This window comes from Eumetopias jubatus, unplaced genomic scaffold, assembly GCF_037043125.1.
Source record: "Eumetopias jubatus isolate StellerSeaLion01/CBP00866 unplaced genomic scaffold, mEumJub1_p1.0 scaffold_12, whole genome shotgun sequence".
In the NCBI taxonomy this organism is placed as follows: Eukaryota; Metazoa; Chordata; class Mammalia; order Carnivora; family Otariidae; genus Eumetopias; species Eumetopias jubatus.
Genome location: NW_028274818.1, coordinates 41,583,870 through 41,600,075, shown reverse-complemented (window position 1 = coordinate 41,600,075; position 16,206 = coordinate 41,583,870). Strand labels below are relative to the sequence as shown.

Sequence of the window (16,206 nt, the reverse complement as noted above, 5' to 3'; positions counted from 1 at the left end):
AAGAATTTTAGAAAATTCATGGAAACAAATGAAAATGAAATCACAACTTCTCAAAACCTTTGGGATGCAGTAAAGGTGGTCCTTAGAGGGAAGGATATAGCAATACAAGCCTTTCCCAAGAAACAAGAAAGGTCTCAAATACACAACCTAACCTTATACCTAAAAGAACTGGAGAAAGAACAGCAAATAAAGTCTAAATCCAGCAGGAGAAGAGAATTAATAAGGATTAGAGCAGAAATCAATGAAACAGAAACCAAAAGAACCTTAGAACAGATCAACAAACCTGGAGCTGGTTCTCTGAAAGAATTAATAAGATTGATAAACCCAAGCCCAGACTATCAAAAAGAAAAATGGGAAAGGACCCAAATAAGTAAAGTCATGAATGAAAGAAGAGAGAATGCAAGCTGCTGCAGCCACTCTAGAAAACAGTATGGCGGTTCCTCAAAAAGTTGAAAATAGAGCTACGACCCAGCAACTGCACTACTAGGTATCTACCCCAAAGATACAAATGTAGTGATCCGAAAGGGCACTTGCACCCCAATGTCTATAGCAGCAATGTCCACTATAGCCAAACTATGGAAAGAGCCCAAATGTCCTCTGACGGATAAAGAAGATGTGTTGTATATGTGTGTATACACACACAAAATGAAATACTACTCAGTCATCAAAAACAATGAAATCTTACTATTTACAACGATGTGGATGGAACTAGAGGGTATTATGCTAAGGGAAGTAAACCTGAGAAAGATAATTATCATATGATCTCACTCGTATGTCAAATTTAAAAAACAAAACAGGATCATCAGGCAAGGGAGGGAAAACAAAATAAGATGGAATCAGAGAGGAAGACAAAGCATATAAGACTATTATAGGAAACAAACTGGGGGTTGCTGGAGGGGAGGGAGGGTTGGGGGATGGGGTAACTGGGTGATGGGCATTAAGGAAGGCACATGATGTAATGAGCACTGGGTGCTATATAAGACTGATGAATCACTGAACTCTACCTCTGAAAGTAAAAATACACTATATGTTAATTAATTGAATTGAAATTGCACAAATATAAAGATGAAATTATTCTTAAAATGAAGATTAAATGTGATCAACATATATTATATGCCTAAAACAATGATGTGTATTCAGTACATATCAGTTTCTTTTTCCTTTTGCTTGAGGAAGCCTCATTTTTTTCATTAATTTCACAAATATTTATTAGATGCCTGTTGTACCTAACAGCATTCCAAGAGCTGGAAAGTCAGTAATAAACAAAAGAAAAAATATCTGTCTTCTGGAAACTTCTATTCTGTATAACGTCAGATAGTGATAAGGGTTTTAAAGGAAAAAAATAGGGAAAGGAAATGAAGAATGATGTTATTAGGTGCTATATTAGATAGAGTGGTTAAGAAGATCTCTTAGGAGATGACATTTGCAGGGGTGCCTGGGTGGCTCAGTCGTTAAGTGTCTGCCTTCAGCTCGAGTCATGATCCCAGGGTCCTGGGATCAAGCCCCTTATCAGGTTCCCTGCTCAGCAGGAAGCCTTCTTCTCCCTCTCCCACTCCCCCTGCTTGTGTTCCCTTTTTTGCTGTCTCTCTCTCTGTCAAATAAATAAATAAAATCTTAAAAAAAAAAAAAGGGAAATGACATTTGCAGAGATCCTTTTTTTTTTTTAAAGATTTGATTATTTATTTTAGAGAGGTGGGGGGAGAGATAGAGGGAGAAACAGTCTTAAGCAGACTCTGTGCTGAGAGTGGAGCCCAACACAGGGCTTGATTCCATGACCCTGAGATCAGGATCTGAGCCAAAACCAAGAGTTGGATACTTACCAACTGCACCACTTAGGTGCCCCGACATTTGCAGAGATCTTAAGGAAAGAGAGAATGAATCATGTGAATATATGGAAAAATAGGGCTCCAAATACAGAAGTACAAAAGGCCCTGAGATACGTTGAGCCTAGTGTTCCAGGAACAGGAAGAAGGCAAAAGGCAGTATAATTGAAATAAATGAGAGGCAAAGCAGTAAAAAGTTAGCCAAGAGAAGATCAGGTAGGACTTTATAGTATTTTGTCAAGACTTACAGTTTTACAATGTATGAAGCCAATGAAAGGTTTTACATATAAGTAACATGACCAATTAATAATTTTAAAGGGTATTCCACTGTTAAATGAAGAAGAGACCATAAAGGATCAAGCATGATAGCAAGATTAATTAGATTATGAATAAAAAGCTATATATGGTTTTACATCATGATTCCTAAGCAAAATCCATAAATATAACAGTCAGTTAACAAAAATAATAAGCCTAGGTCCCAAAGAATGTACAATAAAAACACTGGAGCTAATAAATTCAGCCAAGTTGCAGAGTACAAAATCAACACATGAAACTTAGTTGTCTTTGTATATACCAGCAATGAATACTCTGAAATGAAATTAAGAAAACAATTCCAACTACAATAGCACCCAAAAGAATAAAACACCTAGGAATTAATTTACTTAAGAAGGTATTAGATGTGTACATTAAAAACTACAAAACACGGCTGAAAGAAATCCCATGTTCATGGATTTGCAAGACTTGATATCATTAAGATGATAATGCTCAAAGTGTTCTGCAGATTTATTATAATCCCTATCAAAATTCCAATGGCCTTTTTTTTCAGAAATGGAAAAGTCAATCCTCAAATTGATAATGGAATTGGTAGAGGCCCGAGATAGCCAAAAGCATTGTTGAAAAAGAACAAAGTTAGAGGACTCACTTTTTGTAGTTTCAAAATTTACTATAAAACAGTGTGGTACTGGCATAAAAACAGGCATACAGACAAATGGAATGGAATTGGGAGTTCAGCAATAAATCTATATATCTGGGGCACCTGGGTGGCTCAGTCGTTAAGTGTCTGCCTTCAGCTCAGGTCATGATCCCAGGGTCCTGGGACTGAGCCGCACATCAGGCTCCCTGCTCTGCGAGAAGCCTGCTTCTCACTCTCCCACTCCCCGTGCTTATGTTCCCTCTCTCGCTGTGTCTCTCTCCATTAAATAAATAAATAAAATCTTAAAAAAAGAAATGTATATATCTGTGGCCGATTGGTTTTCAACAAGAGTGCCAAGACCATTCAATGGAAAAGAATATTTTCTTCAACAAATGGTGCTGGGACATCTACATATCCACATGCAAAAGAATGAAGTTGAACCCCTCTCTCATCATGTACAAAAATTAGTTCAAAGAAAGAAAAATACTGATCAATCAGGCTTTATCAAAATTAAAAACTTTTGTGCATCAAAGGATACAATTTAGAAAACGAAAAACAATTTATGCAATTGGAGAAAATATTAACAAATCATGTATCTTGGTAAGGGTCTAGTACCCAGAATATATAAAGAATTCTTATAACTCAACAATAAGAAGGCAAGTCAATTAAAAAATGAGCAAAGGACTTGGACAGGCATTTTTCCAAAGAAAATATACAAATAGCTAATAAGCCCATATGAAAAAATGCTCAATACCATTAGTCATTAGGGAAATGCAAATCAAAACATTAACAAGATACCACTTCAAACCCACTAGAATGGCTATAACTAAAAAAATAAATAAAAAGGAAAACCATGAAGTTGGTAAGGGTGTAAAGAAAATGGAACCCTCATAAATTCCTGGTGAAAATGAAAAATGGTGCAGCCTCTATGGAAAACAATTTGGTGGTGCCTCAGAAGCTTAAACATAGAATTACCACATAACTGAATGACTCCACTCTTAGGTATATATCCAAAAGAAGTGAAACCAGGTACCCAAAGAAATCCATGAGTATGCATGTTCACAGCAGCACAATACATATTAACTGAGGCGTACAAACAACCCAGTATAGTATATATTCAGTTTTGGTAGATACTGTCAAACAGTTCTCCAAAGTGCTATACCCATTTGTCACTCATTCACTTTAATATCTTCACAGCATTTCATTGTACAGAGGTAACATTATCTAGTTTTTTAAACAACTGATGGACATCTGAGTGGTTTCTAGGATTTTGTTACTATAAACAAAATGGCAGTGAATACACTCATCTCATACATGTCCTTGCACCCATATACAAGTATGTCTGTAAGATAAATTTCTAGAAATAAAATTGCTTAACCACAGTGAGTGCATTTAAAAATTTACATATACTGCCAAATTACCCTCCAAAGAGATTGAAACAATTACTACTCTTCCTATTAGGTTATGAGTGCCTGCTATTTCACACACTTATATGTACTTTAAATAGCCAAACTCATATCTTTATCAAACCAAAAAATGAAATATGGTATATTGTTATTGTACCAAATTAAGTAAAGGTTCTTAGAAATCTATAAGAGAACAAGTTTTAAAAAATCTAATTAGGTAACTTTTCATCTTCATCAAACTAAATATCTGAAATATGTGAATTTCAGACAAATTATTAAATATCAGGTCATATCCCCTTGAGAAACTACACCAATAACGCACATTATTTTTTGATGTGAATGAAAAAAGAATCGTGCTTATACATGCATTATTACTGCTGTGTTTCTCATCTTTCAACACAGTTACCTTTTAGTACCCGCTGGGAGATAAATAAGGATAGACAGCTGGCTTTACATTTACCCTCCCTCCCCCTACCCCCCCACACAAAGATCAAACAAAGAAGAGTTCTGAGGTGAGAGATCATAATGCACCACACTAAATGCATAAACCACATACATTAAAAAAAAAATTAGACTGTCTCACAAAAGTCTGTATTTACAAAAGAAAACAAAACCCTAATTTGTCCCTGAATTTAAAAAACTTCTTTTCAATGCACTCACATAAAAAGAATGAAGTTTATTTTTTCTTATTATTTGATGATGATAATGATAATTACAAACAGACTCATCTTGAAAATAAAAGAAAAAAATTCACACAAAAATGACTGAGGTTTTTCTTAGAAAGAACAACTCCCATCACATACACCATATAATTTATACTGATGTAGTACTTTACAACTATAAACATGTTTTATACTTTTTTTAAAAAATATTTGAGAGAGTGTGTGCACATGTGCGCATGTGACTGGGGGGAGGGGCAGCGGGAGAGAGAGATGGAGAAAGAATTTCCAGCAGACTCCCTGCTGACCACGGAGCCTGACATGTGATGTGGGGCTCAATCCCAAGACCCTGAGATCATGACCTGAGGCAAAATCAAGAGTCAGATCCTTAACCGACTTAGCCACCCAGGCACCCCAGTTTTACTTATACTTCTTAGTTGATCTCCATGAAGTGGTCTCAAGTATCTTCCACTCTTATCATCTAATCCTCTCCTTCACACTAGGTGAATTTATCATTTCTCTCCTTCATAACCCAATCCCCCTTCCTATGCCCCATCCTCTTCCCATACCAACAAAATCTCTGCTTATCTGTCTCCTCTTAAAATGCCTTTCATCCCATCAGTCTTCCCTGATGCTTTCATTTAATGTAATCACTTTGTTCCTTTGACCTGCTTAGAACATTTAACATTTTCTGTCTTGTATTATTACTGTTTTAATATATGTTTTAATCTCCCTTACATAATAAACTTCATAAGGAAAGGGATTCTCTTATCTATCTTAATACTCATAAGTATCAAGCATATCATGAAATATATAAAATTTACCTGTTGAATGAATGAATTCTAAAATGACCCTGTAAATTTAAGGTAGTAAGTCACCTAATAAATAAGGAAATTATTTCAGAGAAGTTAAATGATATCCTTAAAGCCAAAACAACTAACAAACAGTGGAGCTGAGACTGAAACACAGGCTTTTTGAAGACAAGTCAGTGTTCCTTCCCTAACAGCTAGCTTAACAATCTAGGGCTGGGTTTTTTATTGCAATATTCCCATGTAGTCTATATAAATAGGCTGCATTCATTTAAAGAAACAGAATTAGATTAAAATATGATCATAAATTATACCAATATTAGGATAACTATACCCAAAAGGAAAACCAAACCAAACAAATGACCAAACACCACCCCATCCCTCTGAATCATTTCTAACAACAAAAAACTTAGCCCTGACAAATTTCTCTTTCAGTAGCAGCTCTGTTAGTTTGGTACTAGTTTTGGTAGAGGGACAGAATAGAACAAAGGCATATTACTAAGGATAATTTAATTCAAAATTTAAACAACTTACCGGCAAGCACAAGGGTAATATTCAGTACAATGAATATTCCACAAAATAGGCCAACTCTAAAAGTAGTCCATGCTGGTGCAGGCTGTAGACAGAAAAACAGCATGCTGGGCATAGGGCAAAACACTGCACATTTAGTATATGCTGTAATAAATTAGTAGTATGAGACCCAAAGCTCTACCATGAAAACAAAAATATTTTATGAACTGAATTTTTTATATATCAGAACCAGAGAAACATCATTCTCCTGTAACATAAAATGGATTTGCCAGTTATTCAAATTCCTTTACAAAAATCTGATTACTAAATAAACAAGAATTTAATCTTGAACACTGAATTATATATACACTGAGTTTTTCTTATGGGAGAAATATAAGTGCAATTTCATTTTTACAAAGTATGTATCTTTAAATTTTGTAGGTCACGATTACTCAGAATTCACATATTTGGTACTATGAACCATGGAGACAATGGCAAAATTAAGAACACTTGTTTTCTATATCACTTCCACTATTAACACTGGGGTAACTAAAAAGTGAATTTTTTTAAAAGATTTTATTTATTTATTTGAGAGAGAGCGAGCACAAGCAGGGGGAGCAGCAGGCAGAGGGAGAGGGAGAGCAGGTTTCCCGCTGAGCAGGGAGCCCGATACGGGGCTTGATCCCAGGACTCTGGGATCATGACCTGAGCCAAAGGCAGATGCTTAACTGAGTGAGCCACCCAGGCGTCCCTAAAGTGAATTTTTAAGATATAAAGAAATTCTCCAGAGACTGGAATATTAGAATCTCCAGAGTGTGTAGGTTCAAAAAATATTTTTCTCTATTTTATGGTAGTTTTGTATTTAGAAAATGATAAAAGGAAATCAACTGTTTTCTAATATAAAAGGAAGTACCCTGATATTTTAAACATAAACGTATGAGAAACAGGAGAGAGAAAATATTGTGGAATTAAATATTTGCTATGAATATTATAAAGAACTTCTGTTGTTGTTAAAGGTATAATATCTTAAATGTTACATTTAAGATAGTTTAAATGTTTTCTAAAAACCTTTAAATGAAAAAAAGCATTGAAACTCCCTCTGCTGAAAACCTTTAAATGAAAAAAAGCATTGAGACTCTCTCTGACTTATATATTAATCAGTAACAGGTAGCTGAATTGTTAAAGATTGAAAGCATCCAGAGGGAAGACAGTCATCTATATTTTCAAAAAAATTTTTTCTAGTTTAAAAAATTGTGTAATTTATCATATATAAAAGAATATATATAATGTATTTGGACTGTTAGGAACTGAATAATAAAGTGTTCACCCATCATGAGAAACAACATTTCTATTACCTTTCAAGTCCCTATCCCTTCCAGATCCATAAACCTTCCCTCCTCACCAAGGATAACCATTTCCGTGTTTTCTTAGCTTTACCACTTCTTTTTGCATTTATAAATACCTTAGTTTTTCAAGATTTTATTTTTAATAGCTTTACTAAAATATAACTCACATATACTAAACTGCACATATTTAAAGTATACAATTTGATGTTTTGCTATATGTAAACACTTAGGAAATTATTACCATAATCAAGACAATGAACATATCTATTGCCCTTCCCAAGAGATTTCTCATGCCCTTCTATAACACTTTTCTGCACACCACACCCTATACCACCCCAGAGAAAACCATGGATCTGCTGTCATTATACAGTAGTTTGCATTTTCCAGAGTTTTAGGTAAACAGCATCATATAGTATATACTCTTTTTTGGTCTGGTTTCTTTCCCTCAGTATAATTATTTTAAGATGCACCCATATTGTTCCATATATCAATGTTTATTCCTTTTTATTGCTGAGTAGTATGCCATTATATGGATATACCATTACTGTTTATCCATTCACCTATTGAGAGATATGATTTGTTTCCAGGTTTAGGCTATTATGACTAAAGCTGCTTCAGAACATTTCATGAACCATTTTCTTAAAGGATTTTATTTATTAATTTATTTATTTTAAAGAAGGCTCTATGCCCAACATGAGGCTCAAACTCATGACCCTGAGATCAAGAACTGAATGTTCTACCAACTGAGCCAGCCAGGTGCCCCTTGTGTACACATCTTTATATGAAAATATGATTCCATTTGTCTTGGGTTAATACCTAAGAGTATAGGCCAGATCATATGGTAGGTAAAGGTTTAATTTTTTAAGAAACTGCCAAATTGTTTTCCAATATGGCTGTATCATTTTACTTTCCACTAGCAGCATCCGAGATATCTGAGCTTTGTTCCTCAAACATTTAGTGTCCATGTTTTTAGTTATTCTAATAGGTATATGTTACCTCACTATGGTTTTAATTTGCATTTCCCTATGACTAATAATACTGAACATCTACTCACATGTTTACTTGCTATGCATACATCTGATTGTTCAGATCTCTTGCCCACTTTTAAGTTGGGTTGTTTGTTTTCTTATTTTTGAATACTAGAGTTCTTTATATATTTTGGATACAAGTTTTTTATCTATTATATTTTCTTCCTAGTCTGTTGCTTTTCATTCTCTTAATATTGTCTTCTACAGAGCAGAAGTTTTAAATTTTGATGAGGAGCTTCTGGTTTTATTTCTTAGAAATCGTTGCATAAACAAGTCATCAAGACTTTTTCCTATATTTTCTTCAAAAATGTGTACTTTTAGGTTTTCATTTAAATTTATATATACCTAAAATTAATTTTTATATATAGTGTGAAAGATGTGTGGAAGTTCTTTTTTTTTTTTTTGCATGTGGAAGCGAATCGCTCCATCACCATTTGTTGAAAAAACTATCCTTTTCCCACTGAACTGTCTTTACATCTTTATTGAAAATTAGTTGACCAAGGGGAGGAGGGTGGGAGGATGGGTTAGCCTGGTGAAGGGTATTAAAGAGGGCACATTCTGCATGGAGCACTGGGTGTTATACACAAATAATGAATCATGGAATACTACGTCAAAAACTAATGATGAAATGTATGGTGATTAACATAACATAAAAAAAATTAGTTGACCAATTATTTATTGGTCTATTTTTGGACTTTTTATTCTGTTTCATTCATCTATTTACTTATCTTGACATTAATACCACACTGTCTTGATTACTGTAGTTTTAATAATTTGATACAAGGTAGTGTCAATCTTTCAACTAAGTTGTTCCCAAATTTTGTTGGTTATTCTTGTTCATTTTTAACTCCATATAAATGTTTTAATTTGCTAACCAGTTATATACATATATAATAAATATAAAGGCCTGTTGAGATTTTGAGCTGGATTGTGTTTTATCTATGGATCAATTTAGGAAGAAACGATAATTTAGAAATATTGGGTTTTCTAACCCACGAACATGATATATCTCTCATGCATTTGTTTCTTTTAATTTCTCTTAGCAATGCTTTATAATTTTCAACGTAAAAGTCTCACACATCTTTTGTCAGATTTATCCCTACATATTTTAATTATAAATAGCATTTAAAAGTTTTTATTTCAGGGTGCCTGGGTGGCTCAGTTGGTTAAGCGTCTGCCTTCGACTCAGGTCATGATCCCAGGGTCCTGGGATCAAGTTCCGCATTGGGATCTCTGGTCAGCAGGGAGCCTGCTTCTCTCCCTTCCTCTGCTGCTCCCCCTGCTTTTGCACTCTCTCTCTGTCAAGTAAATAAATATAATCTTAAAAAAAAAAAAGTAAATTAAAAAAAATTTTTTTTAAGATTTTATTTATTTATTTGAGAGAGAGTGAGCAAGAGAGAGCACAAGCAAGGTGAAGGGCAGAGTGAGAAGCAAACTCCCCGCTGAGCATGGAGCCCCATGTGGGACTCAATCCCGGGACCCTAGGATCATGACCTGAGCCAAAGGCAGATGCTCAGTCGACTGAACCACTCAGGCACCCAAATTTTTTTTATTTCAAATTGTTCTGAATGGTACATAGAGATACAATTTATTTTATTTATGGTCCTATATTCTGTAACCATGCTAAACTTACTTATTAGTTCTAGTAGTTATTCTAATGATTCACTGGATTTTTCTACATAGGTTACCATGTCATCAGCAAAAATACTCCACCACTTTTAGTTCTTTGTTTCTAATCTAAATGCCTTTTATTTCTTTTTCCTATCCTACTGCACTGGCTAGAATCTCTAGTACAATGTTGAATAAAAGTGCCTAGAATGAATCCTAGTTAGGGAGAAGGTATTCAGAGTTTCACCATTAAGTATGATATTAGTTATAGGTTTTTTCATAAATGCCTTTTATTAGGATGAGGAAGCTCTTTTTGTTATTGATTTCCATTCCGCTGTGGTCAGAGAACTTATATTCTATCATTTAAATCCTTTTAAGTTAAAAAAAAAAAATGAATCCTTTTAAGTTGAGACATTTTATGAAACAGAATATGTCACCTAAATATTTTTGGTATAATTACTGTGTAGATGTCATTTAATAAATTTTTTTGATGTAACTATGGCATTTTGGATAAAGTTCTGTGGTAGCCCAGCACACCTGAATCTTCCCACCCTGTATCATTAAATACCTAATCATAATCACTGGTGACTGTAACATGAAATAAATATTTCACCTTAATAATTTGGGGAGACCAAGAAGTTAGCATGTCGATAAGAATAAATAAGAGAAGGAATATAGCATAAGAAGAGAAAGGTGGGAAGACATTACAATTCATCATGAAGTGAGATCTGGTGCTGGATTTTTTACTTTTTTAGATTTTATTTATTTGACACAGATAGAGAAACAGCGAGAGAGGGAACAGAAGCAGGAAGAGTGGGAGAGGGAGAAGCAGGATTCCTGCCGAGCAGGGAGCCCTATGCGGGTATTGATCCCAGGACCCTGGGATCATGACCTGAGGTGAAGGCAGACGCTTAACGACTGAGCCACCCAGGCGCCCTGAGGCGCTGGATTTTTTAAAAACAAAATAACAGTAGTAATAGCTACTTTTAAAATTTGGCTGACCTTTTTTTTTTTTTTTTAAGGAGAGAGAGCAGGGTTGGCGGGCAGAGGGAGAGGGAGAGAGAGAATCTTAAGCAGGCTCCACACCCAGTGCAGAGCCTGATACGAGGCTCAATCTCATGACCCTGAGATTAGGACCTAAGCCGAAATCATGAGCTGGATGCTTAACTAACTAAACCACCCAGATGCCCCTGACATATTTTTTAAAGTAATGAAACTAGTATGTCTTATCAACTAAACAGATTGTGTTGATTATTCAATAGTCAAAACCAACCAACCAAACAACTGGAAGCAAATACTAACCTGAGCAGCTCCCAAAGGGGGGACACGTAAACGCTTCATAGCTTTTTGTCGGTCACCATCTTCAAGTTCATTAGTCACTACAGCCTAGAAAGACACATTAAATTTTGACACAGGTTATTCTAATCTTGAGTAATACATAAATAATTCTGAACCATTTATATACATGGTACTCTGATAACCTCTTGGTGAACGTACACTGACAAAGCAAAAGACAAAAATCATGAGTAAAGAATATTGTATTCAAAGCTAGCAACTAATTACAAAAAGAAAAGAGGAATGAAGAATTATTTCATTAAAAACAAGACATTAATGCAATTGAAAACATGTGGTACATAAGTGAGATTACTATACCTCAGTTTCAGAGATGAGCTGGTTGATTTTCTTGCATGTATAAAATGGGGCCACTTCAACATGAGCCACGCGCCAATCTGCTCCACGAGAAGTTTCCAGGATTTTGTCATGCTTTTTGAGGATTTTTCGAAACCCTGTAAAATTCAGATTCTACAGAAAGAAATGAGAAAAACTACTGTAATTTCCACCACCATAAAAGAAGAAAAATAATAAGCACTATGCATTGATGAGCTGACTGATGACTGAGTACTGAGGGAAATGGCAATGCTTTCATACAAGCATTTACTTCTAAAAGGATAAGACTCTTCTTTCTTGAGGTGCCTGGGTGATACAGCTGGTTAAGCAACTGAGTCTCAGTTTCAGCTCAGGTCGTGATCTCAGGGTAGTGAGACTGAGCCCCACCATCAGGCTCCATGCTCAGTGAGGCATCTGCTTCAGATTCTCTCTCCCTCTCCTTTTGTCCTTCCCTACCACGTTTACTCTCTCTCTCATAAATAAATCTTAAAAAAAAAAAAAGACTCTTTTTATTCCATCTATTTATTTCAAGGTAGTGTGCCATCAATAATAAAAGAAACCCTAAACTATGCACCCTATGATTTCTATTTCAAGTAAATTAATGGAAGTCTTAGACTCAAAACATTTTTATTTCCATTTTCTTATGTACAATTATTCTCAAAAAGACTAATTTATATTATTTTGCTTCATGATCAAAAGAATACTATCAGAAAATATTTTGGATTTATAATACACTGAATACATTTATTACTTTTTTGTTTTTTGAAGGACTGTTATTGCTATGTATTTTCCCCCTACTACGCAAGCATGTATGAAAATGGAAGATCGTCTATTTCTTTTAACTTCATTTTGCTTCCATCCATTCTCAGTTTGGGGATGGGAGTGCAAAAAGAGTAACATTGATCATACATACAGGGTTTTGCTGATAATGGACAGGAGCTTGCACTCCTCCTCCATTTCTACAATATCAAAATATTACACTTTTCTACATTCTCCAATTGTTGTTCTTCGGTATATGCAAAAAAGCAGGAAACTGTAGATTTGCATGGTTCTTTAAACCAGAGATCTTCCAAATTTGCTGAGCACATATCCTTATCAGTAAAAAAATTGAGCACTTACTCCAAATTAGACTTTGCTTGCTTGCTAGTTTATAATTTTTGACTCATACTTTAGCAAATCATCTTAAACTCTCCTAGGGGTGCATACACTGTGATTTAGATACTGCTTTCAATTAATTTTCCTTTCTCCTCACTCTCAATATATATTCTTACAGAATAGCCAGCCTTAAAGAATAGAGAATAGAACAGAACTTTTATAATTAACAATTATTTTTGTTTTCCCAAGGAGCATTTTATACTGACGCCAAACAAAAGCTTCTGGGAAAGCTAGTAAAATAAAATTTAACACGGGTGTTTCTCTGCAACACACAAGCATAATCAATGAAACATGAAAAGTTAATATTTCATAGCATTATAAGAAAGAATTACATTTGTTTCTTTTTAAATATAAATTATAAAGCTACAGATAAATTTCAAAGGAAAGGAATTTCCCATCATATACTTTACTATTCTTCTAAAATTATTTTCCAACTGGTTTCTTCTTTGAATGATAAAATATTAAATTACCAAAGAAGGTAGAATTATAAAAGGGAAAAAAAGGGAAATAAGTACATGCATTAACAACGTAGATTACTAGAGATATGAGATTATAATGACTTGTTTTTATTTTTTTAAGATTTTATTTATTTATTTGACAGAGAGAGACACAGCAAGAGAGGGAACACAAGCAGGGGGAGTGGGAGAGGGAGAAGCAGGCTTCTCGCTGAGCAGGGAGCCTGACGCGGGGCTCAATCCCTTGACTTTGGGATCATGACCTGAGCCGAAGGCAGCTGTTTAAGGACTGAGCCACCACCCAGGCGCCCTGACTTTTTATTTTAAAACTCCCAATATTTACCCCTAGAATACTTTCGTTATATAACCTTTAGTTTTTATATAATGTTTTATATAACCACTGATTAGAAGTACTAATCACAATAATAAAATGGAAAAAGAACAGTATGTAAGATCTCTTTAAAGATTTGATGCTTTTGCCTATTTAAATGTTTATTACTGAACAAATATATTTTTCAATAAATTCATTATAGATTTAAATATGTAAACTAACCTGTAAAGAATTAGAAATTAATAAATGCCTTCTATTTCCATAATTCAGTGTACATAGTAATTCAGCTTTTCAGATTGGGTTTTAAAAATGTTGAGTGATATATCACAATAGCCTATTCATTCAGTCTCTGTATGTGTTTGCTGTGATCTAATTTCTTTCACAAGATATTTTTCCACTTTTTAAAAAAAATTTATTTTCATTCTAATGTAGTTAACATACAGTGTTGTATTAGTCTCAGGTATACAACAGAGTGATCCAGTAATTCCATAAAGATTTTTTTTAATAGAGTTATATTACAATCTGTGGATAATACAATTGGAAGGATTCTCAGGGGCAAGTTGTAGAGTTAGTATCTTTTATATTACTAGTGTTAGTTTCAGAAAAGTTAACTGTCTAATTGCCTTTGTGGAAATTTTGTTATAGGCTTGGAGGAATGTAAAGCTCTTACATAGCCAGCAGTGGCTGGAGAAACATACATAATTTCTTATTTCTACTTACTACTACCAGAGATGCCTCTAAAAATGGGAAGTAAACCATGAATCAAGGGTTACTTGTGCACACTGTAGAAAAGGCCTTAGAAAACTGAACTTCAAAAATAGAAGTCTTTTTAACACTATTTTGCCACCTTTGATACATGGTTTTTAGCCAATAAGAATATGTGAAATCACATTAAGAACCTAAAAAATAATGACATGCTAAAGATTTCCCTTTTTGGATTGGCCCATTAGTATAGTTCAAGGTTAATTCCAAACTCCTCAATTATTTGAAGGTTCCATTCTCCAGGATAAGACTCTAAGTACCTGATAGTTCTGCAGCAGGATAAGACTGAGGTAGAACTCGCTGAAGGCCAGTTTAAGGTCTTTAATATTCCTATGTTGGACACGTTCCTCATGGGATAAGTGGAAGACTGGCTTCCTGCGCTGTCGCAGTGTAGTAACGCCAATGCTCTCTTTCTGTGCATCCAGTGATGACTGAAGCTCATTCTGAAGTGTAGCAAACCTGCGCTGAGCCTCTGCAAGCTTTTCTATAAAAACAAAAAAACAGAATTTCAAATCATCAAGATAAAAAAGCTGGTAAAGTTCTCACTGACTTTTGATTTACTTTTTATTCTGGTCTGTTTCCCTAAAATTTCTAGGAGAAAAATGTTACATGTAATATTTAGAACTGGATAGGAAAAAAAATGTTTTGGTATAACATTTCATTCTATCTTTCTATCCCACATTTCCCTCCCTGCAAAACCTCAAGTGTACCTTTTGTTTTTACAGATGAACATATAGAATCTAAAAAGCCACTAAAAGTGAGAAAGCAAAATGGTAAAGCCACATTATGATTTGGAAAACAGTTTGTCAATTCTCAAAAAGTTAAACAAAGTTTAACTTAAAGTTAGGTACATTAAGATCCAGCAATTTCACTCCTAGGTATATATGTTCACACAAAAACTTGTACATATACATGAATTTGTATTCACAATAGTGGAATACAAGTTAAATGTCCATTAACTGATGAAAGGATAAGCAAAATACGGCATGTATATTACATATATATATATATATATATATATATATATATAATGGAATATTATTCGGTCATAAAAAAGAATGAAGTACTGATACATACTATAACATGAATGAATCTTAAAGAAATCATGATAAGTGAAAGAAGACAATGCCACATATTGTTTTATTATTCAATTTATATGCAATGTCCAGAACAGGCAAATCCAGAGACAGAAAGATTATGGTTGCCAGGGTCTACGGGGCAGGAAGAATGGGGAGTGACTGCTAATGGGTATGCGGTCTTTTGGGGGGTGATGAAAATGTTCTGGAATTATATAATGGTGATGGCTGTACAACCTTGTGAATATTCATGATTTGAATTTCTCTCCTCAGGAATAGCTCAGTCTCTTTTAAGGGCTCATGTGAGTAGGTCAGGCTCACCTGGGATAATCTCCCATTCTTAAAATCAACTGATTTGGGACCTTAATTACAGCTGCAAAATCCCTTCATAGCAACACCTAGGTAGATGTTTGACTGAATAACTGGAAGAAGGTAGAGCATACACTATGGAAGAAGGGATGTTAGTGTCTACCTTAGAATTATGCCGTGTAATTCTGAACTGATGCAAATTTCTGGAGACTCCAAATGCCACTTGGTCCAGCAGCCAAATGGAGATCTATAGTGTTCAGGTGACAGATGAAATATTAACCCAGGTTTAATTCACAGTGGACCCAACTGGTCCATAGACACGTTATGATTGCTTTCTCTGTTCCAGAA

At 34.5% G+C, this 16,206-nt stretch overlaps 1 protein-coding gene across 2 annotated transcripts in view; it reads right to left on the bottom strand.

The window, feature by feature from the left end:
- Positions 1 to 16,206, bottom strand: part of XPR1 (xenotropic and polytropic retrovirus receptor 1) — a 245,114-nt gene that overhangs the window by 62,572 nt on the left and 166,336 nt on the right. For both annotated transcript variants that reach the window (XM_028121531.2, XM_028121532.1), the window contains exons 4-7: positions 14,734 to 14,957; positions 11,756 to 11,905; positions 11,405 to 11,488; positions 6,145 to 6,226 (exon numbers count right to left, since the gene is read on the bottom strand). In XM_028121531.2, the coding sequence (XP_027977332.1) occupies positions 6,145 to 6,226; positions 11,405 to 11,488; positions 11,756 to 11,905; positions 14,734 to 14,957 (540 nt within the window). The remainder of the gene's footprint in view (positions 1 to 6,144; positions 6,227 to 11,404; positions 11,489 to 11,755; positions 11,906 to 14,733; positions 14,958 to 16,206) is intronic.